The sequence below is a fragment of the Hippopotamus amphibius genome, chromosome 8 (assembly GCF_030028045.1).
Source record: "Hippopotamus amphibius kiboko isolate mHipAmp2 chromosome 8, mHipAmp2.hap2, whole genome shotgun sequence".
NCBI lineage: Eukaryota > Metazoa > Chordata > Mammalia > Artiodactyla > Hippopotamidae > Hippopotamus > Hippopotamus amphibius.
Window position 1 is genome coordinate 42,156,810 of NC_080193.1, and position 27,729 is coordinate 42,184,538.

Consider the following 27,729-nt stretch of genomic DNA (forward strand, 5'->3'; position numbering starts at 1 on the left):
GGAAGTTCATCCCAGCAAACAGCAGCTCCTCACAACACCCCCGTGCGCAGCCAGCTCGAGCCTGGGGTCTGGAACAGTGGGCCTTGGCCCATCCATCTCCCCCATCTTCTCCACAAGGAAATCTGGCTCCGGGGACTTCCTTGGTGGCACGGTGGTTAAGAATCCACCTGCCAATGCAGGGGACACGGGTTTGAACCCCGGTCTGGGAAGATCCCACATGCTGCAGAGCAACTAAGCCCGTGTGCCACAACTACTGAGCCTGCACTCTAGAGCCTGTGAGCCACAACCACTGAAGCCCACATGCCTCAAGCCCGTGCTCCACAGCAAGAGAAGCCACCACAATGAGAAACCCGTGCACTGTAACGAAGAGTAGTCCCCACTCACCGCAACTAGAGAAAGCCCACACGCAGCAACAAAGACCCAACGCAGCCAATAAATAAAACTTTATTTAATTAATTAAAAAATATTCCACTTTAAAAAAAGAAAAAAGAAAAATCTAGCTCCAAACCCCCTCTCCAGAGCTCCCCCTCCCCGCTTCCTTTAAGCAGGGGAGTGCTTAACCCCCTGTTTTGACCATTAACCCTCACCCATGTTCTCTGATATAGAAAAAGGCATTTTCTCAGTGCTCTGCCCCAAACCTCATTTGCTCTGAGAATCACCCTCCCAGGCCCTTTGCTGGAATCCTAGGAGCAGACGAGCCTCTTCCTGCTCCTGGAAGCTGCCGTGGGCAGGGCCTGCGTTCAGAACGTCCTGGGCCCTGGTCTGGTGCTGGGCCAGCACAGAGCTGCCACCCAGCCTGGGCCCCAGGGGCTGGGTCTTCTGTGAATTCACCCACTGATGGTGGGTCAGACACAGGCCTGTCCTCAGGAACACCAAGCCTAGTCACTGTCAAGCTGAAAACTTCTCTTAAAGCAAGTGAAGGAGGGATTTATTTTAATTTAAATATAGTTGATTTACAGTTGTGTTAATTTCTCTGTACAGCATATATACAATGGAATACTACTTGGCCATAAAAAAGAACAAAATAATGCCATTTGTAGCAACATGGATGGACCTAGAGATGACCATATAAGTGAAGTGAGTCAGACAGGGAAAGGCAAATACCATATGAATTCACTTATATGTGGAATCTAAAATATGGCACAAATGAATCTATCTATGAAACAGAAACAGACTCACAGGCATAGAGAACAGGCTTGTGGTTGCCAAGGAGAAGAGGGGGGCAGGGGAGGGATGGACTAGGAGTTTGGGATTAGCAGATGCAAACTATTATATATAGAACGGATAAACAACAAGGTCCTGTGGTACTGCACAGGGAACTATATTCAACATCCTAGTATAAACCATAATGGAGAAGAATGTAAAACAGAATGTATACATGTGTATAACTGAACCAACTACTTTGTTGTACAGCAGAAGCTAACACAACATTGTAAATCAACTACACTTCAATTTTTAAAAAATCTTTTTAACTTCTGCTGTACAACCAAGTAATTGAACCCAGGCCACAGCAATGAAAGCACCAAATCCTAACCAGTAGACCACCAGAGAACTCCCAAGGATGAATCTTTTCAACATTAGGCATCTTAATGTTTTCACTCTTGGCAAGCAGATCTCACTGGAGATTTTTCAAGTTCTTAAGCCAGATACATTTTCCCTTCCTTTCTTTTCTTAAAAAGTAAAACCACAAAGAACAGCGCCATAGTTAAGTGAGAGAATGGCCTTGCTTTTGGGAGAGGCATGCTGAAGTGATGGGGGCAGAAGAGGGGGGGTGTCCTGTCTACAACTGGCTTTCACGTGGTACACAAACACACACACACACACACATGCACACGAGAGAGACCAAGTAGATGTGGTCACATGTTAAGTAGTGATCTAGGTGAGGTAGAAATTGGTGTTCATTGCACTAATTTTTTTTTTTTTTGCCACACTGTGCAGCATGTGGGATCTTAGTTCCCCAGCCAGGGATGGAACCCACGCCCCCTGCAGTGGAAGCTGGAGTCCTAACCACTGGACCACCAGGGCAGGGAAGTCCCCATTGTACTGTTTTTTCAACTCTTCTATAGGCTTGAAATTTTTCAAAATTAAGTTTCCAGGGGAAAAAAAAGCCCCCAAATAACCCCATGCTTCCAGGATTCTCCCCATTGACCTTCTGCCAGCAGAGCTGGGCTTGGGGTCTATCCTCCGGCATCTGCTTGGGCCTCCTGAGCCTTCCACAGCTGCAACTTCGGAGAAACCAAGTGCAGGACAGAACCGCCCAGTCTCAGAGTCCCCTCAGGCTCCAGCTTTCCACGAAAGAGAATTTCTCAGGAGTGGCTTCCTGGCCTCTTTAACGTGCTCTTCCAGCGTGACCGGAGTTGCCCTGCTTTCAGGAGGAACTGGGCCCAGAGGGATTGATCGGGGCTGGACGCTGTCCCCCCAGCACAGGCTGGGCGGCCGGGCCAGCAGCGCCATCTAGTGGTGGGACGGGGCACGAGCCCCTCCCTGCGGACCTGGCACTCACCTCCCCCCATTCCCATCCCCAGCCTCTTGCTCTGACCTGCTCCTGGGCAGCGCTTTGAGAGGCAGCAGGCAGCGTAGGAAGAGCACGGGCTTTGGAGGCAGACAGCACACAGTAGGTAATCAATAAATCCCTGTGGACATGGACAACGTGGATTCAAACCCAGACCGGGGACCCTCCATAATGATTTTTGCGCGAGCAATGCAGTATCTCTGCGCCTCTGTTTACTCATCCGAAGCGCAGGGTAATAAGAGCAACCGAGGGCTGTGGTGAAGACAGAGAGCCGAGGAAGGCGAAGGTCCTGGGAAATCCCAAGTGCCTGTCATCAACCAGCTGCAGCCGCAGATGCGGCAGGCATTTAAGGAGACAGCGGTCAGTCGCTGCGGGCCGAGTCGGGAGAGACAGGGAGGTGGGAGGCTCCTATTCGCAGAGACTCAAGGTGAGGGGGCAGATGGGCTCAGAGTGGGGGGAGGGGCCTTCTCCCCATTTCTAAACCGACCGTGGGCGAGCTCCACAGCATGGCACAGTTGGTGGTGGGGCCCCCAAGTTCAGCAACACCCTCCCACCCCCACCCAGAGGTGGCATCGGGGGCAGAGGTGGGGCAGCAACAGCCAGGCGTGTGAACAGTGAGCAGGCAGCGACCCAGACAGGGGTTCAGGAGAGCAGCGACCCCTACAGGCACGAATGAGGCCGCCTGGGAGCCTGGGAGGAGGGGCCTGATGCCCGGTCAGGGGCTCTGAGCCATGCAGGGGAGGCCCCAAGAGCAGCAGGACCAGTCTAGGGGGGAGGGAGCTGTAGCAGTCCAGTCAGGCCTGTGTTTTTGCCAGTGACTTACACACACATAGGGACTGCGGTTGCCAGAGTTGTGAAGCACACAATGCCAGTAGAGCCATTCGACACTGGCAATAACAGTCGTTCAAAAGTCCACAAGTAACAAATGCCTGAGAGGGTGTGGAATAAAGGGCCCCCTCCTACACTGGTAGTGGGGATGTAAATTAGTGCAGCCACTATGGAAAACAGTGTGGAGGCTCCTTAAAAAACTAAAAATAGTGCTACCATATGATTCAGCGATCCCACTCCTGGGCATATATCTGGAGAAAACCACAATTCAAAAAGATATATGCAAAAAAATAAAAAGATATACGCACCCTAATGTTCACAGCAGCACTATTCACAATAGCCATGATGTGGAAACAACCTAAGTGTCCATGGACAGATGAATGGATAAAGGAGATGTGGTACATATATACCATGGAATCGTAGCCATAAAAAAGTATGAAATAATGCCATTTGCAGCAGCATGGGTGGACCTGGAGATTATCCTACCAAGTGAAGTAAGTCAGAGAGAGAAAGACAAATATATGCTATCACTTATATGTGGAATCCAAAATATGACACAAATGGAGTTATCTACAAAACAGAAACAGACTCACAGACATAGAGAACAGACCTGTGGTTGCCATGGAGGGGCGCAGAGGGAAGGACTGGGAGTTTCTGGTTAGCACAGGCACACTATTACATATAGGATGGATAAACAACAAGGTCCTACTGTAGAGCACAGGGAACTATATTCAATATCCTATATTCAATATCTATATTCAATAACTAAATTTGCTCATTATCTAAAGAACAAAAAAACAATTGGTGATAACAAAACCAGGAGATAAAAATGATCCTGTCAGCGGAACAAGATGCTAACACCAACAAAGATGAACTTGGGCAGACACAAAATGCAGGAGTGGAGGAGCACTGGTGAAGGGCAGCTTGTGTGGGAGGAAAGATGGGGTTAAACTTTTCTCAGGCTCCAAGATGCCAGCTTGATGGGTGCTGAGGCTGAGGGTGACTACCTCCTGGCTGGGTAGATGGAGGGCGACTGTGTCACCAACAAGTGAGGCACTGGCCAACCTGACCTCGGGGCTGCCACGTCATAGCTTCCCCTGTGCCCTGGGCCCAGCTCTGAGGAGCACACTTTAAGAAGGATACAGACACATCAGATGGAAAGCATCCAAAGGAAGAAAGGGCCACACCGGCAAGGGGTCTGAGAGCCGAAGAACAGGGATGCTCACCCTGGAGAAGAATAGATTTCATGGAGACTCAAGAGACAGTCATCATCAAGTGTTAATTGAGAAGCCACCATGTGAACAAGGAGGAGACCCATCCAGGCCTGGATAAGGAAAGACTTGGTCCCCAGAGAAGGAGCTGGCTTCCCCCTCTGCCCCCAGCCTCAGGTCATGGGAAGGAAGCAGTCAAGCCATGTGCTTGGAGGGGGACCAGGAGGGGTAGCGACGGGAGCAGGCAGCCTTGTGTCTTCCAGCTCTAACATCGCATCACTCGGTGAATCTTGGAGGCTTCATCTAACTTGTCTGAAAAGCCCATAGTCTTAGACAACCTTTCCATCCCGGCGTAAATTGCTCTGAACGTGTTAAACCCAAACCAGGGTAGTCAAGGGAATACAGTGAGTTAAAGGCATGCCCCATGTGATTGATTCTTATAACTGATATAAATAACAGGGATCCCACCAAGGTGTTCCCCATCTCTCCTTGAGAAGTTCTGTAGAAAAGGCTACATGGTCAAATGAATCTGGACACATCCCACTTTCAGAGATTCACGAAGCATCCTGCCACACTAACATGTTAAGGCTCTGAGAAGTCCTGCAGTAAAGAAACCTGATGGTTCCCCAAATGTACTTGACCATGGATAACTTTGATACATTAGTAGGGCCTTACTGACAACGCACAGAACTAGCGTTCTACCTGCTACACAGCAAGCCTCATCTTTGTTGGCTGGATGTACATTCTAATGTGATTTCTTCATTACAATTCTGGTCAAGGTGAGTCAGAAGCCAACTTAATATCTGGATCTGTGTCATGACTTGAAGGCCTTGAGAACAGAGAAGAAGCTATTTAGTAACCAATCACCTGCACTGTACCACGTTCCACAGAGTGTCTCGTTTAACCCTCCCAACAATTCTGTGTCAGTGTTATTAGCCCCATTCCACGGATGAGGAAACAGTGGTTCAGGAGGGCTGGTAACTTGCCAGCCAACAGTGGAGCCAGGACACAGGCACCAGGCCTCCTGAAGATGGTTCTCCCCAGTGTCTTTCCTCCAGAGAAGAAAATATTGATATACATGCGAGGGTGAGTCAAAAATTATCTGCACTCTGGCTGCAGAATTTATTTTAATTAAGTTTTAGAAAAGTCAGATACATCATTTTTCAACATAATTTCCTTGCATTTCAATACACTTTGTCCATTTGTCAACAAGCTTTTGTATTCCCTCATTAAACAATGTTTTAGGCTGAGCTGCGAGCCACAAATGTACTGCTGTCTTCACTTATCAGAAGTGAATCCGGCTCCTTCTTGATGGCTAACACTTGGGCGACCTTCCTTGAACTTCTCTAGGCATTCATACACACTTCTTTGAGACAAAACACGTTCTCCATACTGCGCACGAAGTCTTCGATAAATAATGGCACCAGGTATATCCTCAGACCACAAAAAATGAATCACTGCATGGTACTCTTCTTTAGTGCAAATCACAAGTGGGGCATCCATTTTTGCTCACACCGCAGTTAGAAATGAACTGATGTAACACGTTCACACCTGCACAGCAGTGACTGGGGAGACAGTAGCCTTGAATGCAAAGCACCGATAAGACAGTGCGGCCAACAGAAGTTTTAATATAACCGGAATGCAGATAATTTCTGACTTACCTCGTATATACATGTATTATAGTAAAGAAATAAATCTGTGATATATATAATTTTATTTTTTAATTGAAGTATAGTTGATTTACAATGTTGTGTTAATTTAAGGTTTACAGTAAATTGATTCAGTTATACATATACATATATTCCTTTTCAGATTCTTTTCCCTTATAGGTTATTACAAAATACTGAGTATAAGCAAAGAACTAAATATGTACTATATATATTTTTAAAATATGTAAACTATACATATAATAAATGTGTAGCTGTGCTGTCCAATACGCAGCCACAGGCTTCAGGAGGTTACTGAGCCCTTGAATCGGGGTTGGTCTACATTGACATGTGCTGTAAAATAGCCACCAGATTTTGAACATTTTGAAAATATGTAAAATATCTCATTAATAATTTTTATATTGGTTACATGTTGAAATGATAATAGTTTGGATATATTGAGTTAAATAACATATATTATTTAAATTCATTTGGCTTGTTTCTTTTCACTTTTTTAGTGTGGTGGCTAGAAAATTTTAAACTGTATACATGGTTCCCATTTTCTTTCTACCAGACAGCACTATTCTAAAGCTTTATGCACCTCTCCCTACTCAGGAGCTAGCACACAGTAGGTACTTCATCATAGTTATGGCTTTTGAGACGAACGTTGATCAATGTCTTGATTTCTGAAAATACACTGGATCCAGGCTCTTTGGCCTCAGGTTCAGCACACGGAGTCACAGGAGGAGAGGAGACCTCACGGGCCAGGCTGTGTGCCACTGTGCATGAGCCTAAGAACATCGGGAAGAATTTTACAAAAGGAAGAGACAAGATCAGCCTCCCTGGAAGGCAAGGGTGATGTCAGGGGCTTAATGGAGCCAACATGAAAACCTCCCCACCTGGTCCCTTATCTGACATCACTTCGCTGACACAGCAGACCCACAATTCGTGGTACCCACAGATCCGGGAGCCCCAGTGAAGGCCTGTACATAGCTGCAGCTAAAGATGAAGATTAGGGGGTCGTGGTTCACATCCTGTGACCCATCCCACCCCACCCCCCTGGTTGGACTGCTGACCCCTTACCAGAGACTTGCTACCAACCTGTGACCTCGCCTGGAGGGAGAAGATGAGTCTGGCCTGTCCAGTGCTCACTCTAGGAAACAGGAGTGGGACGCCATGAAAGGGTGCCATGGGGGGTGGGCGCTGACTTGGGATTGAGTACAGAGGATGCGACAGGCCTTCGTCCCTAGTTCCTGAAGGCAGCAGGGTTTAGAAACCCCTGGAATTCCCCAGCGTTATCCGTGATGGATCCCTGGACCACAGCTGATGGTTTATGCTAACAAAGGGACTCAGAGAAACCAACCATGTGGGGCTTCCCTGGTGGCGCAGTGGTTAAGAATCTGCCTGCCAACCTAAATTTCCATCAACAGATGAATGGATAAAGAAGATGTGATACATATATACAATGGAATATTACTCAACTGTAAAAAGGAACGAAATTGGGACATTTGCAGAGACATGGATGGACCTAGAGACTGTCATACAGAGTGAAGTGAGTCAGAAAGAGAAAAACAAATATCATAGATTAACACATATATGCAGAATATAGAAAAATGGCACAGATCAACCGTTTTGCAAGGCAGAAATAGAGACACAGATGCAGAGAACAAAAGTATGGACACCAAGGGGGGAAAGTAGGGGGAATTGGGGTGGAATGAATTGGGAGATTGGGATTGCCATATATACATTACTAATAAGAAAAAAAATATCAAATTGTACACTCCAAATATATGCAGTTTATTGTATGTCAATTGTATCTCAATAAAAGTTCTTGGGAAAAAAAAAAAAATCCGCCCGCCAATAGAGGGGACACTGGTTTCAGCCCTGGTCCGGGAAGATCCCACATGCCTCGGAGCAACTAAGCCTGTGCACCACAACTACTGAACTCGCATGCTGCAACTACTGAAGCCTGCAAGCCTAGAACCCGTGCTCCGAGACAAGAGAAGCCACTGCACTGAGAAGCCTGAGCCCCAAAACAAAGAGTAGCCCTCGCTCGCCACAACTAGATAAAGCTCACACAGCAACGAAGACCCAATGCAGCCAAAAAAAAACAGAAAAGAAAAGAAAAACCAACCATGTGATTACAGAGTTGGGACCCCAAGCAATGGGGGGCAGGGGCGTAGGGGAGGGGGCATGGAGATGGAGTCACATGGGCAACGATGCAATCATTCTTGCCTACTTAATGAAACCCCAATGAAACGTCTGACACCAAAGCTCAGAGGAGCTTCCCTGGCCAATACTACTCTGCGCATCATCACACAGGGACCAGTGTCCCTGCGGTGGACACTCTAATGCAGCGCTCCCTTTGTGCTGATTTGTGCCCCTGTGTCATGATAAAACTGTAACCCTAAGTATAGCATTTTCCTGGCTTCTGTGAGTAGTTCTAGCAAACCATCAAACCTGAGGGGGTTGGGACTTCCCTGCTGGCACCGTGGTTAAGAATCCACCTGCCAATGCAGGGGACACAGGTTCAATCCCTCATCCGCGAAGATCCCACATGCCACAGAGCAATGAAGCCCGTGTGCCACAACAACTGAGCCCACAAGCTGCAACTGCTGAAGCTCGCACACCCTGGGGCCCGTGCTCTGCCGCAAGATAAACCTCTGCAATGAAAAGCCCGTGCACTGCAACAAAGAGTAGACCCTGCTCGCCAGAACTAGAGAAAGCCTGTGTGCAGCAACGAAGACCCAACGCAGCCAAGAAAATAAAAAATAAAATAAAATTTAAAAAATAAAGTATACTTTATAAAAAAAAAAAAAAGATGTAGTTACCCCCTTTGAAAGAAAAAAAAATTTCCTTTAAAAAAAAAAGCTGAGGGGGTGGTGAGAACCTCTGCTTTGTAGACAGCTGATCAGAAGGGAGGCTGGCCAGGGGACCCTAGAACTTGCATCTGGTGCTGAAGTGAGAGCCGTCTTGTGCAGACGGCACCTTCAACCCTTGAAGTGTGGCCCAAATCCAAGGAGTTGGCATCAGAAGCCATTGCGGTACCATTTCCTGGTTTCTGTTGTGTAAATACTCCTGTTGTGACTGATTTCAAAGTTAGCTTAGAACATACGATCAGCTCCTGTGAGCCGGGTGGTGTGAGCTAGCTTCAGCGCAGGACCAGGAGGGAGCCAGGGCTGAGCTGGCTGCAGCCCCAGCGGACACATGCCCGACAGGTGACCGGCCATGAGCAGCATCAGGACCACAAACGGAGAAGGGTGCAGGACTGAGATGCTGCCTCACAGGAGCTGCCCATCAAAGGCAGACCCAAGGAGCTGTGATAACACAAAGGTTTATAACCTTCTTCCCTTGGATGAGACAGCAGCCAAGATCAGCCCCCCGAGGTCAGTGTTCTACCAGCTGGGGAGGTCCAGTCACTCCACAAAGTTCACAAAGGCCTGCAGCTTGTCAGCAGGGCAGCCAGGACCAAGCTGGGCAGCTGCCCGACACCCAGCCTGAGTGGTTTCCAACACCGCCTGGACCTCACTTCCCATTTGGACCATGACTTTGTAAGGGCTCCGTCCCCCAGGACACACCTTAATGGCACACACAGTTCCTGTCCTCTGCCACCACACTGAACCCGGACTCAGAACTCAGACGGTTTCCCCACCCTCATGTGGAATCAGCTGCAAATCGTGTCAAGCAGTGATTGTGTGAGGCCTCTCCATTAAGCGGTGTGCGGAAAACCATGCACAGCGAGCCCTTCATGAGTCCAGCTATGCTCCAGATGCTTTGTGGACATAATTTTATGGAATCCTTACCAAGCAAAGTAGCGATTCCTACCCCTGTGTTTATGCAAAGACCTCGAGGTCCTTGAGTGCTTCCCAAGGTCAAGAGCTAGACAGCACTAAGGTCTGGACAGACCCAAGCCCCATGTGTCTGCATCAAAGCTGGGAGGTGGGGAATGCCCTGGAGGTCCAGTGGTTAGGACTCCGCACTCTCACTGCTGAGGGCCCACATTCAGTCCCTGGTTGGGGAACAAAGATCCCTCAAGCTGCGGTCAAAAACATAAAAGAAAAGAAAGGAAAAGAAAAGCTGGGAGGCATCTCAGCAGTCTTACTTCCCACCCTAGGGACTTTGGGCAGGGCGAGGATGGCAGCAGGGCTGGGGGACGCCCGTCTGGCAGCGATGTTCAGGATACAGGTGAGAGTGGATTCGAACTCTAGGGCTGAGAGGATGCCACTTGCTCCCCGAGGTCGGTCACCCTCACGGCGCTCCCCATGGCCTCCCTCCCTGTGGCCTCCCTCTCTGAGGCAGAGCTCTTTGCTCAGGGGCCCCCGGTGATGCTCCTTGAGAATCATCTATTGATGGAAATTGCTTTCACACCCTGGAGGAGGGTGTTACTTCTCTCCATCTCTACCAAAAGCCGAAACGCTATTTTGTTTCCTTTTTAAAAATATAGTTTTAAATGAAAAATCTTCTGTCCCTACTTTCACACAGAAGGCAGTTTCAAAACGCTGGGAGGTCCCTGGGGGCTGTCTTGACAACACGTCCCAACAGGGGCTCCCTCTCTGGTCCCACTCAGGCTCTGGGGAACAGGGCGGAGGGGGGAGGAGAGTGTGCTGCAAACAAGGCTGTCATCCTAGGTTTTCACTGAGGCTATAATTTAGAATCCGTGTGTGATAATATTAACAGAACCACCTACCACATGCCTGACATTTTGAAACCCATGCTGGGTACCAGGAACACTTGCGCTTTTACTCTCCTCACAGAATGACCTGCGCTGAAGACCAGCGCTCGCTCCCTCTCCCTGTGGAGACCTGGGCTCCACATTCGCACCCACCTGATGGCCAAACCAGACCCGGCTCCTCTGCAGAGTCCAAGGGTGAAACAAACCAGAGAGTTCTAGAGAATGTCCCTACTACGCAAGAGCTAAATTAGAGCCTTGACATAACACAAAGCATCAGGCAGTGACTGCAGTCTTCCTGCCCTTCCATAGTCATCCCTTTAACAGGGACGGGCCTTTAACTGTCATGTGTGACACCAACCTTGGGACCCGTCAAGATCATTCTAGTTCACGGCCTTTCTGCCCATATCTGTGTCTGTTCCAAAAGGCGCCCCACACAGGAGAGTGAGCTCCTGTCCTCCTCCTGTCCTTATTCTCCAGTGACAGGACACATTTGAGGATTGAGAATACAAGAGCAGAGACCCAAACAAAACAGGCCTGGGAATAAAGATACATGACTCTTTCAATAGTGAAGGCAGGGGCTTCTTTTTTATTTATTTATTTATTTCTTTTTTTGGCTGTGCTGCACGGTACGTGGGATCTCAGTTCCCCAACCAGGGATCAGAACCGTCGCCCCCTGCATGGTTAGCGTGGAGTCTTAAACCATTGGACTGCCAGGGGAGTCCCAAGGCAGGGCCTTCTACTTGCAGCAAGGTGGTAGACTGCAGAGTGAAAATCCCCCACTATGAAATAGCCAGAAATGCTTCGAGAAATATCATAAATGTCCTTCTAAATACATGAATGAGTCCACAGAAAAGTAAAAAGACTAAGAGCCAAACATTTTGGAGTGTGTGTTCATTTTCTATCACTGTCATAGCAAATGACCACAAACTTAGTGGCTGAAGACAACATAAGATTTACATATAGTTTTAAGGGTAAGAAGTCCAACACTGGTCTCACTGGGCTGCATTCTAGGGGAGAATCCACTTGTGTAGCTTTTCCAGCTTCTGGAGGCCCCCTGTGGTCCTTGGCTCGTGGCCCATCCTCATCTTCACGGCCAGCAGTGCTGCCTCCTTCTGACCATTTTTCTGTAGTCACATCTCCCTCTGACCCTCTTCTGCCTCCCTCCCCCACTTATACAGATCCTGTGACTCCTTCCATCAGGCCCACCCAGATAATCAGCACCTTCAACTCCCCCTTTGCCATGTTCTCTAGCATATTCTCAGGCTCTGGCGATTAAGATGCAGACATCTTTGGGGTGGGGGGCATTATTCTACCTCCCACAGAAAGAAAACCAAAGTCCAAATAATTATAATAATAATAACAATAATAATAATAAGTGGGGCTAATACTTCGGCTGCCTTGGATGGGGCAAGGTAGCAGTTTCCAAAGGGCTTGCATTTCAGTGACCGTGCAGACAAGAGACAACCGGAGCACAGCAAATGGGGGGTTAGAACTGGGGCCCCCCAACCCCGCCAACGAAAGAAGCCAGGAGCCTTAAAGTTTTTGCTTTCAGAGAATACACAAAAAAGTGTCCAGTGGCAGAAAACGGGGGGGGGGGGGGGGCGGGCTACAAAAGAATTTGTCTCAAGTTGTCTTAAAATGTGCCCATGGGTGTACACAGGCACAGGCCCGCCCTCATGCACTGACTGTCCAGGAAGCTGCTGCTGAGAAACAAGGAAACAGCAGCTCTGTGCTGTGAACACCCCTGGGGTATCTGGCAAGAGCAACTGAAAAGCTCCTTTGGAGCAACCCACCCTCAGTCTGGGCTGCACGTGTTCTACAGCTGAAGCCCCACCCATGGGGACATGAAGTCCATACCCACAGAGCAGGTGAGGAACAAGCCACTGTGAGCAAAAGCCAACAGAGACAGTGCACCACTGAACCAGACTCCCAAGAACTGCGGACGACAGAACAGGCAGATACATGTTGTAAAGTAATTACATTCAAGATCATCAAAGGATAAGGGAAAGAATCAGAGCATGATAAAGGAGCAAGATGCTATTAAAATATGTTACTGGGCATGCTTAAAAATGAAACATATGTTTATTGGATGGAAACCAATGGTTACTGAAATGGAAAACTCAATGGACAAGTCAGCTGAAGAGGGCAGTGACCTGGAAAATAAGTCTGAAGGAATTCCCAAGAGTGCCACTCAGGAGAGACAGAGATGGAAATTCTGTAAGAAAAGGTAAGAGACATGGAAGGCAGAATGAGAGGTCCAACTTCTGTTTAATCGAAGTTCCTGAAGGAGTGTATGGAAAGAAGAGGAGAAAGAACATTTTTTCAAAAGGATAATGACTGAGAGTTTTCCATAATTGATGAAGGACATGACTCTTCCAATTTAGGGAGTATAATGAGCTGTAAATAAGAGAAATAAAGAATAATGAAATTGGAGAACTCTAAGGACAAGGACAGACAGAGAGAAGAGATAAAATGCTACAAAGTATGGGTAGACTGACCTCAGACCTCTCAATAGCAATAACCAAAGCCTAAAGACAACAGAATAATATCTTCAAAATGCTGAGAAAAAATAACCATTAGCAGAGAGATTTATACTCAACTAAATGAGTCAAGGATGAGGTGACCTCTCGCTCTGGCTACAAATGTACAGGACAAACAGGGGATAGAAGAACATGCTAAGTGAGACCACAGGGTGAGATCAGGAACCCTCAGGTTGTGGGGATTTACACAGGACAAACACCTTGGTTTCTTCAACAAGGAAATTGCAAGGAAATCTTGAAAAAGAAAGAAAAATTGGCAGAAAAAGAGAACCCTAAAAGACACTTTAGAGACAAACCAGTGATTGGGCCTCATTTGAATTGATTCAAACTATTTTTAAAATTATAGACATGAAACAACTGGAAGTCTGAACACAGACTGGATGTTTAATGATAATAATGAATCACTGTTAAATTTTTAGGTGCTAGTATTGGTGTTATGGGGTTTTTTAATAATCCTTATGGTTTATTAACAGATGTAATGATACTATGTGTAGGGTTTGCTTCAAAATAATCTAGTGAGTGGAGATATACATAAAACCAGATTGATTATGAGTTGACCATTATTGAGGTTGGATATATCAGGGTTCATTATTCTATTGATGGTGATTGTTTGAAATTTTTCACAATAAAGGTACAATAATAATAGTTACCATAAAATATATCATAAAATAAATAGAATTCTTTTCTATTATAAAATAAATATTTTCTGTTATAAAATAAATATAATTATAATTTATGTGATTATAAAATAAATTTATAAAATAAATTCTCTTGAAAGTCTTCTTCCAAGAGAACAGATAGATAAATTGTGCTGTATTAATATAATGAAATACTACAAAAGAGTTAAAATGAAAGAAACATAGCTACGTGTAACAACATGAATAGCTCACTTAAAATAATGTTGAGAGGGGAAAAAAAGCAGGTTGTTGAGTGATACAGTGTGCTCTATTTATATAAAATTTGAAAACATGGACTTCCTAGGAGGCGCAGTGGGTAAGAATCTGCCTGCCAATGCAGGGGACACGGGTTCAATCCCTGCCCCGGGAAGATACCACATGCCGCGGAGCAACAAAACCTGTGCGCCACAACTACTGAGCCTGAGCTCTAGAGCCTGTGAGCCACAATTACTGAGCCCATGTGCCGCAACTACTGAAGTCCACACGCCTAGAGCCCGTGCTCTGCAACAAGAGAGGCCACCACAATGAGAAGCCTGTGCACCACAGCGAAGAGTAGCCCCCGCTCACCGCAACTAGAGAAAGCCCATGTGCAGCAACGAAGACCCAACACAGCCAATAAAATAAATAAATTAATTAATTAAAAAAAAATTTGAAAACATGACAAAAAATTAGCACGAAATAAAGACATTTCTAGGCAAAAATTGAGTTTACCACCAACAGATTTTTATTGCTAGAACTTCTAAGTGATGTACTTCAGGAAGACAGAAATTAAAACTGGAAGGAAGATCTGAGATGCAGGAAATAAATTAGTATTTACTATATGAAACCATAATTACAATAATGAGTAATACAGAAGACAGGAAAGGTGAAACTAAAATACTGGATGACAAAAACGCACAAGACAGAAGAGGGTGGCCAGGGTTAAACCCCGCAAAGTCCTTGCACTTCAAGAAGAGGCAGATACAGAGTCATTTTAGACTTTGTTACGCATGTGTGTTGAAATTTTAGGGGTAATCATTAAAGAGTAGAAATAGAATGCATCATTTCCAAGTCAGTAGGGACGGGAAAAGGAAAGACAACTCGATCAAGTCAAAAAGAAGTCAGGAAAGGAGAGTCAAAGAGGAGGAGGAGATAAATAGAAAGCATAAAATAAAATGGTAAAAATAAATCCAAATGTATCCGTGACCACAACAAAGGTTAAGAGTTAAATGACAGGCGGGTAGGGTAGGGCTGGATTGGGATTTGGGACCAGCAGATGCAAACTGTTACATATAGAATGGATAAACAATAAGGTCCTACTGTAGAGCACAGGGAACTATATTCAATATCCTGTGATAAACCATAATGGAAAAGAATATGAAAAAGAATATATATATATATATGTGTGTAACTGAATCACTTTGCTGTACAGTAGAAAACTTAACACAGCATTGTAAATCAACTATACTTCAATAAAATATTTTTTTAAAAAAGGAGTTAAATGAAAGAGATCACCAAGTAGGATTTTTAAAAAATCCAGCTACATTCTGTTTACAAGAGACACATCTAAAACAAAAGAAGACAATATGATTAAAAGTAAAAGACTGGGGAGAGAAGAGAACTAATAGGAGAACAGAAATGCCAGGCAAATATTATAATAAAGTTGGAAAGGCTAAATCACTGTCAGCTAAAAATAGACTTTAAGGCCAAAGTACCTGGAGGGATCAAGAGAGTTACTACACCATGATAAACAGAACAGTTCACGCAAGATAAACAATACTCAGATGCACCAAATAAAATGAACTCACACTGTATTAAGCAAAAACTGACAACTCCACGATTAGAGTGGAAATTATTAATACACCACTCTCGGGACTTCCCTGGTGGTCCAGTGATTAAGACCCTGCACTCCCAGTGCAGGGGGCCCGGGTTCGATCCCTGGTCAGGGAACTAGATCCCACACGCATGCCGCAACTAAGAGTCCACAGGCTGCAACTAAAGAGCCCTTATGCCTCACTGAAGATCCCATGTGCTGCAACTAAGACCTGGCACAGCCAAATAAATAATAATAAAAAAATATATATGATTCTCATTGATGCACAGTCAGACATTAGGAAGTATACAGATGTTTTCAACAGCACAATAGCAAGCCTGGCGTAGTAAACGAGATGTGCAGCCCTGCCCCCAGCAGACACTGTGGAACATTTTCATAAATTAACCCTGCATGAGGCCACAGAGCACGTCTCCACAGCATGCAGATCCCAGTACAATTAAATTAGCACTTTAAATAAAAAGCTTGCAGAACTGGAAGATATGGGGCTCTAAGCCACTTAGGAACTGCCCCCCACCCCAACCCCACTCCACTCCAGGCAGAGTTCAGGGTCCATTCTACACCAGCGCAACTTCTGGTCTGAAAGAGCCAGAAAACCCAGGTGCAGACCTCCACATGGCGGAGTCTTGTCCCCAGTGTCAGCTCAAAGCCAGATCCCAGCTCCGTGGACAGGAGCAGTGACCGAGGGACCAGGACCTTCCCCCCAGACTGTCTCTTCTCAGTTAAGTCTGCGACGGCTGTGAACAGAGCAGTGGGTGGCAGGGACCCCACATGTCCCTCCCCGACCCCAGCCTGTGGGCTACTCCCCACCCCCAGACGACTGAAGGGAGCTTCCAGAGCCACTCAGAGGGATCCTGACCCCCCTCGCCTGGAGTCTGTAGGGTCCAGGAACCGGAGACCAGCTGGTGCCTGAAAGAGTCCCCATGCAGGACTGGACACACGGGGAGGAAACTGCACCCACCAGGGTGGGGACACCAGGAAGACAGGCAGGGGTGGGTAGGTTCTGGCCAGGAGGAGAGCTGGGAGGGGCCATGGGACCCAGGCAGGGGAAAGTGGACCCCAGATGCCCAGGGCTGAGGGGACAGTCATGAAGCCACCTGCAGGAGAGACACTGCAGCTGGAGGTTCTCATTCAGGAAACCCCAGAGGAGGAGGGGGTCAGCTCTGCACACCCACCCAGGCCAGAGAGCCTGATGCCAGGGTCCCTTCCTCAGACAGAAGCAGCTGCCCTGCCCTCCTCCCTCCTGACCAGCTCCAAACTCAGAAGCCACATGGCCTGGAAGGAGGATGGGGTCAAGACAGCAAAGGGAGAAGGAGCCAACCCTTCTCCTCCCCTCCACCGGTCACCCAGAACTGGCAGAGCAGAAGGGCCTAGCTTTGTGACATTCTGAGATGTTTATTTACACTGGACTGGATGTTTTCATGACTAATTGAGAATGTCACGGTGGCTAAAAGTACCCAGAGGTTTTTATCCTTTTCTGGGAATGATTTAAAACATATTGAAAACTGCCCAAGATTTCATCTGAGGCTGGAAGTGACCACAGCACAGGTTCAAACGGACAGCCCTGAGAGAGGGTAGGTCATTTTCAGCCTCACCCTGCGAACTCTGCCCAGCCAGCAGCCGGGGATGCTGGCCTGCTGGCAGCTCCGGTTTTGCCACATGGGCATCCCTTCCATCACCTCCTTTGGTCCGGGTACCTGTTAGTCACAAGCCAAGCCAGTCAAACACCCTGGGGAGGGTGACCCTACAGCTGGGACGCCGGTTGCTCAGAGATTCTGCCTCCGCGGCCTTAGATAGTCCTTCCTGGTTCCTGGCTGTTCAGCTCGTCCTTCAGTTTGGCGACTGGCCCGGCTCCCCCAACTCTGTCTGTTGCCCGTGCCGCCACCGTTCCCGTGGGCAGGGCTCCTTGGCCTTCGGGGGAGATGCAGAGGCGCATTCTGCTGGGCTTGTGCCTGGTGGGGTCCAGATTCTCCCCGGGTACCTGCTACCTGCGCCTTGGCCACCTCTCAGACCTCGCGAGATGCTGACCTCTTCCGTTTGACCAACACATTTTCAGAAACGTGGTTTGAACCTTCGGGCAGGGAGCATACTCCACAGGCCCCACCACTCCGTACTGTCTCACAACCAGTGGTTTTGTTACCGGTGGAATGACAATTCCTAGGTCCCTGTCCTCTCGAGGGAAAGAATTCAGTCAAGAGACAGACAGCGGTTTTAAACAGCGAGTTTTGTTAAGCAAAGCAGAAGTACGCTCTGGAGAAAGGATGAGAGCTGGCTGCCTGGAAACCAGAAGCAGCCCCGCAGTGAGGGTAGGGTTGCGTTTATGAGAGTCATTTGACTGACAAGTTGATTGACAGGTGTAGGTTATATGACCTTTCTCTTACTGCGCAGGTGCTTACCCGTAAGCATGCAAGTGAAACACGCAGAGGGGCGGGTGGTGCAAAACCCGCAATGCTAATTTATTATAAATACTGTATAATGGACCCTGGGTTACTTTGAGTCACTTTTTAGGTCTTGGTGCATCTGCACTAACCTGTGTTGGCCATTTTATCCTGCTTAGTCCTGATAAGGCTGGGAACTTATCGGTGGTCCTTGACTAGAAGAGGGAGGATCTCTGGGTGTGCTCTGATTATCAGTGTCCAGGAGGGAGAGGGAGAGATGACCCATGTCTGACTAGCTATCTAACAGTTTTACCCATTTCACCTCTACTTGGTGGCAGCACCTGGCCCTGCTCCCCTTTCCTTACCGGTACTCCTGGATTTCTCCACTGCCTTGTCTTCTCAGCTATAAGGGCTAGCTGACCCATGTCTGGCAGGTCACTCAAATCTGAGCACAACAATTGTACTTTAGGTAGTTAAAGCGATAGTTTCTAACAATTATTGAAAGAGAAGTTACAGGACTCCCCTGGTGGCACAGTGGTTAAGACTCTTTGCTCCCAATGTTGGGGGCCCAGGTTTGATCCCTCATCAGGGAACTAGATCCCACATGCATGCCACAACTAAGGAGGCTGCCTGCCACAACTAAGACCCGGAACAACCAAATAAATAAAATTTTTTTTTAAAAAAAGGAAAGAGAGAGAGAAGGTATAGTTCCCTGAAGAACCTAATTTAGTCTTTTTTGCTGGCTTGTAAACAGTATGAAAGAGAAATGAACTATGAGGTCATTAATCAAGTCTTCGGTTTTGGAAGACACTTTTTATTATGGGAACGTTCACATAGACACAAAGTAGAGAGAATGGCAGCATGAATCCTTCTCATACCCATCACCCAGGTTCCACACTTACCAACATCGCGCCAATCTTGGGTCACCTTTTCCTGCCCCAGCCCTCCACCACCCCCACCCCCCACATTACCCACCCTCCACAGCAAGCTGGGTTATTTTAAAGCAAATCCAAGATATCATAACATCCATCCATAAACATTACATGTTTATATCTTTAAGGAATACCTCCAAGAGATAAGATGTCTCTTGTTAATGTAACGTCAACAATAATTCCTCAATATCATCAAATACACATTGTTCAAATTTCCCTAACTATCCCTTAATCCTCTTAATCTATAACCGTTTCCCCTTCTTTTTTTTCTTTTTTCTTGTCACTTATTTGTTGGAGAAAAAAAAAAAGTTATTTGTCCTGTAGACTTTGCTGTGAGCCGGATTTTGCTTATTGCATCCACATGGAATTTTAACATGCTCCTCTATACCCTGTATTTCCTATAAACTGGTGAATCTACAGACTTAACTGATTCCACTTTCTTTGGCAAGAACACTTCACAGCTGGTACCATGCACGTCCCGCTGGTCACACCAGGAGGCTCCTAAGGTCTGCCTGCCTCTCTTTCTGTCTATGAAGACGGAGCAGTGGGCTCAGGTGCGACCCACCTGGCTGTGCCCATCCCTAAGCGAGGCCACACATCACTAGAGGGTCACCTTGTAGAATAAGAGGTCACCTCAAGTTGCTTGGTGAGTCTCAATATTTTAAAATTTCAAACAGAATAAAATTGTATCTCGTTTGTAAAATTTAATACATATACTGCTGTCTCAAAGGAATCCAACATTTTGTCAGTTCATGACATAATTTCATATTTAACGCTACATATTTTTGCAGCACTCATACTAAAGTTATTCCGTCATCACGCTTTTTATACTCCAAAATGGTATGTGAAATAGATACTGTTTCTATTTTATTTAAGGATTATTTTGCAGAATGACCAACTAAAGAGGGGAAGAAAGACTTACGGTATATATTTGTAGGCAAGTGATTTGGGGGTAAGGATTATGTTAAGAGAATTATGGAATTGAGACTAAGAGGTCTCAAGCATGAAGGCACAGAGAGAATGTTATAAAACTGTGGTTTTTATTAGCGACCAACAGGTGGCATGAACAGCAACAGAACGTTGGAAGGCTCCCAGGCACCCGAGGCGTTCAGTCAGAGCCTTATGTCAACACCAACAGCTGGGTCACATTTCCAGTTTGGATATTTAAAACAAAACTATGAAGATAAAAATACCATGTTATCTATAGCATGTCCATTTACATATTTATTTTCCCTTGAAATAAAAGTGTTCTACAGTGACACTATTTTCCACTGTGTTTTTAACTCATTTTTCTTAATGTAGGCAAGGAAATTTCACATGCTCAGATTTTCAGGTCTTATACATCTGCTGAGGATTTAGATTTGGTTAGAAAACCTTATTATTCTTGACTTCTCCAGTTTTATTTCTTATTGATTTCTTTCAAACCGAAAAAGCTAATATTCAGCTTCTTTAGGAGCAATAACTAGAAAAAAAGAAAGCACTAGTTTCAAAAGGAAAATAAGAACATGGTCCTCTTAATTTTGAGCCCTGCTGCGGGAATATAAATCGGGGGCTTGGTGTCGCCTAGGGTGCTTTCTTCCCATAATTATGATATCACAGAGGCATCCTTTTTTAAAAAATGTATTTTATTGTAGTTGATTTACAATGTTGTGTTCATTTCTGCTGTACAGCAAAGTAATTCAGTTATACATATATACACACTCTTTTTCATATTTTTTTCCATGATGGTTTATCCCGGGATATTGAATATAGTTCCCTGTGCTCTACAGCTAATCCCAAACTCCCAATCCTTCCCTCACCCACCCCATCCCCCTTGGCAACCACAGGTCTCTTCTACAGAGATCTTCTTAAAGTTTCCTCTTCAAATTAAAAACAAGAAGTTGAAAGTGTGTCCTAACATGCAGTCCCAGATGCAGTATTAGAGAAGGTATATTCAAGCACTGAATCTGTAAGTACACCAACATTTCCTGGCCCAAATGCAGAGGAGACTACAAGTAAGTGAATAGTGAGTCCAAGGGTAAGACACCATATCAGCCATAAGAATTCAGTGCCACTGGCTTCTCAACAGCTGTTTTTTCAACAACAACAACAAAAGGCAACTCTGGTATGCGAAAGTAAAGCAATCTTCTCACATTACTTTGCATAAAGATTTCAAAGCCTCCCAGAAACCCGGAGGCCAGTTTATAACCAAGACTTCCCTGAGAAGGGATCCTTTTCTCCCCAGCCATCATCCGAGGCCCACAAACACCTGGTGTGTGTGGCCCACTGGCTGGGTGAAAACACCAGGCTCACTTTCTGTTAACAAAACGCACGTGGATGGGCTCACCTGGCATCAGAAGCCCATGGGTTTTTGCATGAACAGTTTTAGTCCAAGGAGATGTTTTGATCTCAAAACGCTGAAGCAACTAGGAAGAGAAAGAGAGAGAAGGGCTTTAAAATTGGGACAGCAGAAAATCTGCAGTACTGCTGTAGTGCCCATACTCCCGTCACAGCCCTGGCTGCAGGGAGCTGAGGGAACAAGAGATGCAGGAAACACAGTATCAGGTCCTGTACAGGAGCCTGGCAGGCCCACTGAGCAACCGTGAGGCCCATGGGACAAAGATATGCAGGCAGAATTGAAATCAAACAGGACCCTGTGAGGCTCCTAGGCACAAAAACCTTTCCATGTCCCCCATTTGCTTGTAGGAAATAGGCTTCATTCGACTTCCCTGACCTTCCCTGCATTCCAAAGAGGGAACTCAAGCAGTTCCTAATCAGGGAAGGGAGGGGATGCAGAAACAAGGGAGGAGCAGTCAAGATACAATGGTACAACCTTGGAGCTGGGTTCTGGTTCCTCCTCAAGAAATATACATAACAGTATCTTTGAGCTCTTTAGCAGAACTAAGGCTCCCATCCAGGTGGAAAATGGTAACTCCAGGCTGAGCACAAGATTCCTGGAGCACCACCTTGTTACCTCACCACCACCCAATCAGAAGAATGTCACACACCCCAAATTTTGCCTATAAAAGCTTCTCCCCCAAACCATCAGGGAGTTTGGGGGTTTTGAGCACAAGCCACCCATTCTCCTTGCTGGCCCTGCAACAAACCTCTCTCTGCTCCAAACTCTGACATTTCATTTTGTTTGGCCCCACTGTGCATCGGGCACACAAACATTGGTAACAGAATGTTCAAATGACTTACATGTTATTAGCCACTTCAAAATTCTAACTCTATTGCTTCCCCTGAGGGTCTAGAAAAAGAAGGACTCAAAGGACCAAGGAGAAAAGAGGAACAAAGTAGATTCCAAGGTTCCTGCTGGTTCAGAATCTGTGGCCACTTCAGTGATGGTACAGACACAGCAGGGGTACAGCTGTCAGGAGGAGGCAAAGCATCCAGACTTCATCCATTACTGTCCTTAATTTAAATATCTTTCATTTGCACCTTTGATTCCATTTCTCACTTCTGCAGTTCAAAAGGAGAAGCAGCCTTACCTCTCAGGGTGAAACTGGAAAGTTTTAAAGAACACCTAGGTATCCATCAGCCTCCGTCACTAATCTCCCCACCAAATGGCCAAGGCCTGATTTTCAAAGTCATCCCTAGGCTTAGGGAACAAAAGGCAACCCTGCTCTAATGACCTCTGTCAAAACCGTGTTGGTTCCTGGAGGGGACACAGGGCCTTGCTCACAAACCTGTGGGGACAGTACAGGTGGCAGACCAGCCATTCATCCCACCCCTGCTCCAACCACCTAAGAGAGCGTCAGTGCTGGAGAATCTGTATTGTCACATGAGATGCAGATGTCCCCCCACACCCCGCCCTGACTCCAGTCTGGTCTCCCAGGTAAAGCTGATGGGTCCTCCATGTAAGCTGGGGCTCTAGGGGTGGGAGTCAGGCAGGGAGCAGGGCTGAAGTGAAGACACAGGCTGAACCTATCACTTTGTCGTTGTTGGAGAGCCAAGCTGAATGACCTGTATTTAGGTAGCTCTAGAACATTCTGGCATCGAGATGTCTTCATCTCAACATCTAATCCCTGACCCTTTGTTCTGACCTCACAGCACTGCTCACACATTCCCATGTGGCAGAGGGAGGACTCGCACGCAGGTCTCCTCACTCCAAGGCCCACATCCCGCATGGCCTTTTTACCTTTCTGAGTGGTAGTACATGCTCACTGAAAAATTAAAACTACACAGGAGATGTAAAAGCGAAAAACAAGCCCCCTTCCACCTCAAGTCTCCAATCCCCAAGGAGCAGCGGTGTATCTTCTAAACATTCTCTGTGCAATATGAATATCTTATTCCTGACTTCAAGGAAACACATTAATATTGTAGCATTAAAGCCATCCCTTCCCTTCCCATAGGCCACAGGCATGGTTGCTGTTCTGTTGGAATAGACACTATTTATTTGGTTAAGGAAAACTCTTACATTGCAGGTGTGCTAAGAGATTTTCTTCACGAATGGTGTTGAATTTTATCAATTATTTTGGGAGATGGTCATACAATTTTTCTCCTTTAATTTGTCCCTGTGGTGAATTCTATCTTGAGGTGGGCCATCCTTGCATTCCTGAACATACCTGATTTGGTGATGGTGCCTTTCTTGTCCATACATTGCTGGATTTGGCTTGCCAGTTTTTCATTTAAAGGATTTTTTATCTTTGTTAATAAATCAGATTGGACTGCAGTTTTTCTTTCTTATTTTATCCATTCCAAGTAATGACTCTCAAGGTCATACAAGTTTCATAAAAACGAGACTTCCTTTTTCTATTTTCTGTTTATATAAGATGATGATCACCCATTAATTGGAGGTTTGATAAAACTTGCCAATAAAACTGTCTCGGTCTGGAACATTTGCAGGGGGGTGGGGGAGGAGGGTAGACCTTTTTACTATGACTCAATGTATTCAAGGTCTGTTCTCTTTCTTTTGAGTCAATTTGGGTAATTTACTCCTTTTCTAGTAACTGGTACATTTTATCTAAGTCTTCAGATGTATTTGTAAAACAGCTGTTCACAGTATTCTCTTTTTTCTTTTTTTTGGCTGCATGGGGTCTTCGTTGCTGCACGTGGGCTTTCCCTAGTCGTGGAGAGTAGGGGCTACTCTTCGCTGTGGTGCACGGGCTTCTCATTGCAGTGATTTCTCTTGTTGCAGAGCACGGGCTCTAGGTGCACAGGCTTCAGTAGTTGCAGTGCTCGGGCTCAGTAGTTGTGGCACATGGGCTTAGTTGCTCTGCAGCATGTGGCACCTTCCCGGACCAGGGACCGAACCCGTGTCCCCTGCATTGGCAGATGGATTCTTAACCACTGTGCCACCAGGGAAGTCCCTGCAGTATTTTCTTGATTTAAAAAAAAAAAAAGTCTGCATTTGTAGCTGTCTCCCTTCTCATTCCTAGTACTGTTCATTTGTGCCTTCTATTTGGGGGGGTTTTTTTCCTCTTGGCTATTACAATGATGTTCCCTCTCTAAACTTGCACAAGTAGAAATGAGGACTCTCAAAGCAAGAACTTTAGCAGGTACATGTGTATGTTAATAGTAGCAAACACATAAAACCCCCATCACCACCACCAAACACCCAGTTTGCGACCCTCCTCCCACTCCGCCCATCTGTGCCTCCGCCAGCCCTCTGGCCCTCGGCATCCCCTGTGGTTGTCCAAGCTGTCAGAGCCGGGAAACAGTCAGCCCCTCGTGGCTGCCTGAACAGCTCTCAGCTGGAGATGGCCTCTGCCCATCGAAGACACTGCAGCAGTGGTGGCGCCAGGACCTTTGCGTACACAGTCCCCATGAGCAGACGCTGAGAGCAGGTGCAGACAACAAGAGCTGGCGCACAGACTCGGTGCACAGGCTATGTTCACCCCTCACACACCCAAAAGGCAGCTATTGGGCCAGTTTTCAGGATGAGCAATAAGCTCAGAGTGGCTGAGGGGCCTGCTCTGGTGTCGGAGCCACAGACTGGCAGAGCTGGGAGTGGAGTCCGCCCCGTCCACATGGAGCTGCCTCTCACCTCTGGCATGACAGTGCCTGGCCGGTGTCCGAGGGATGCTGCCCTGGAAGGGGCACCACTAAGCCTTGCTGGACCGCAGCCACCCGCATGCCCACAGAGGTGGGACCACCGAGTGACAGGCCAGCCACCTTTCTGCTGGGTTTCACCAGCCGAGCCCAGCTGGTGTCCTCCTCACCCCCTTCCACGCCCATCCCCCCCTACTGTGGCCCCTCAGCTCCTCCAGCCCTCTGAGCTTGCCCCCCATGCCCACAATCCAGAATCACCCCAGGCCAGCCAGATTTCCCCATCCCTAACGCTCTCTGATGCCATCGTCCATTAAGGTCCCAACCCCTGTGTGCTCTGCCCTGGGCTGTGATGGCCTGCAGGAAGCACCTCTGTGACATGAGGGGAAATGGAAGCAGGAGAAAGGACACCTGCCTCGTGCCCTGCACCTGCCATGCTGCAACCGTGGCAAGTGGTTCCAACTCCCTGAGCCTCAGCTTCCTCACCAGTGAAATGGGGAGATGGGTCCCCAGGTCACCCCTCATGCTTCCAAAGCCTGGAGTCAATGACAGTAGCTCCGGAACCTTGGGTCAAGGTTTTCCATGTCAGGCTTCCCAAATCTGCAGGGAAGGCTAATGGGTAGAATTTTCTCTACTACAGGCTTTTCTTTCATAAAATTTCCTTCAGACATTATTTAGTTCCTGCTGCAGCCTGAACTCAGATACCATACAAGTGCAAAAGTAAACACTTGAACATTTAGAGATTAGCATGTAAGGTATTCCCTCCCTGAAACCAAGCCTTCCTGACGTTTCAAAACCTAAACAACCTTGAGAACCACCCTCCTGTGTAAAAGGCGATTCACAGAAAAAGAGGTGCTGAGGGGTATCAGGGGCGAGTATGACTTCCTCCAGGGTGAAGGTGACAGTGACAAACTCTGAAGGGAGGGAGACTGGGAGGCTGGGGCTTGAACCGCAGACATAGCCACCCGCAGGGGTGGAGGTGCCCGCACACCCACCACAGGCACTTTCTTAGGCGGAGTGCAGCCCAAGGACCACTGGCATCAGAATCGCCCAGAGCCCCATACCAGACTCACCAAGTGACTCTCTCTGTGGCTGGGGCCCAGGAACCCGCATTTCAAGGAGCTCCTGGTGAGGAGACGGTCCATAAATGTTTGAGGGGCACTAGCTGGACACCCCCCACTCGCCTCTCTGCAGAACCCCCATTGGAGCACTTGGGCTCCTGCAGCCCCCCCGCCACAACCACACACACACACACCCCAGTTCTGCCCACATGACTCCAAGGAGGAAAGAAACAGGGCAGGTGGCCACGGGGCTAGAGATGGCTACTGTGGGGGGGGGGGGGGGAGGGTTGGCATTTTAACACATAAAAGGGATTTCACAGGAAGCTCCCACTTAAAGTTTTCAAAATCATGTTTCCTTTCCTTCACCTAAGTCTTTTTGTTTTTCATACATCTTTATCGGACTATAATTGCTTTACAATGTTTCTGCTCTACAACAAAGGGACTCAGCCATATGCATACATATATCCCCATATCCCCTCCCTCTTGAGCCTCCCTCCCACCCTCCCTATCCCACCCCTCTAGGTCTTCACAAAGGACCTAGCTTCTCACCTAAGTCTTGACGCAACTGAGCCCAGTCATCTAGACCGAGCCCGCAAGCTGGTGCCCGGCCCCAGGCCCTACCTGGATCACGAGAAGGTGGATCTCCAGTTCTGCAATCCTCCGCCCAATGCAGCTTCGAACCCCGTAGCCAAAGGGGATGGACCCGAAATTGTCAACCCTGCGCAGGTTTCCTTGCCGCAGCCAGCGCTCAGGCCGGAACTCCTTGGCCCGAGGGAAGTTCTCATCCTCATAGGACGTGGCATAGTGGCAGAGGGCCAGCTGGGTCTGAGAAAACCGTTTTTCACCAGAAAAGGAATAAAGAACTTAATCAAGGGAAAGCAGCGCAGAGGCCACAGCTCCAGCTGGACGAGCCCTCCAGGGATGCTCCGGGCCGGGAGGAGCCACTAAGGGCCCAAGAGGCCACACAGACCCAGGACGGCAGGTCCCCCTTCAATTCACACCCCACCCTGAACAAACATCAATGCAGCCACAGAGAAGGCAATTCAAGTCAGAGACTCTCCCTGGAGGGACCTGCTGTTTCCACGGGGCTTCCAGGGGAGGGGGGCAGGATAGGCCTGGGAGCTACGGAAACATCTGGCTTTGTTTTTGCCAAAACAGTATCACACAATCCATCTCTCCTTGCTCCTAAAGCCCCATCTTCATCATAAAAATATATGCAGAAGAAAAGGACATCTACAGATATTTGCTTAGGTACAAGGACATCCTAAACATGGAAGCAAATTTCCAATCCAACCGCCCCTGCTCAGCCCAGCCCCACCGCGTCCGCCAAACTCACGCCTCTGGGAATCAGATACCCGCCAACAACCAGGTCCTCCTGGGTGACCCGGCCATTCCCCGGCAGCACTGGAAACAGCCTGGAAAGAGCCAATGGGCACGGGAAGGGCGTGGTGACTTTCAAAATATTTCACTGAACATTTAAAAGTCTGGATAT

The 27,729-nt window shown here is 47.2% G+C and overlaps 1 protein-coding gene across 12 annotated transcripts in view; it reads right to left on the reverse strand.

The window, feature by feature from the left end:
- Positions 1 to 6,291: 6,291 nt before the first annotated feature.
- Positions 6,292 to 27,729, reverse strand: part of LOC130859547 (cytochrome P450 27C1) — a 36,965-nt gene continuing 15,527 nt past the window's right edge. For 7 of the 12 annotated variants that reach the window (XM_057747053.1, XM_057747052.1, XM_057747062.1 and 4 more), the window contains 4 exons: positions 27,574 to 27,652; positions 26,859 to 27,062; positions 21,533 to 21,611; positions 6,292 to 6,988 (listed from right to left, as the gene is read on the reverse strand). In XM_057747053.1, the coding sequence (XP_057603036.1) occupies positions 6,816 to 6,988; positions 21,533 to 21,611; positions 26,859 to 27,062; positions 27,574 to 27,652 (535 nt within the window). In that variant the 3' untranslated portion in view covers positions 6,292 to 6,815. Of the gene's footprint in view, positions 6,989 to 7,317; positions 7,351 to 20,736; positions 21,612 to 21,972; positions 26,302 to 26,858; positions 27,063 to 27,573; positions 27,653 to 27,729 lie in introns of those variants that run through there. The other 5 variants (XM_057747058.1, XM_057747056.1, XM_057747054.1 and 2 more) reach the window with 5 other exon arrangements.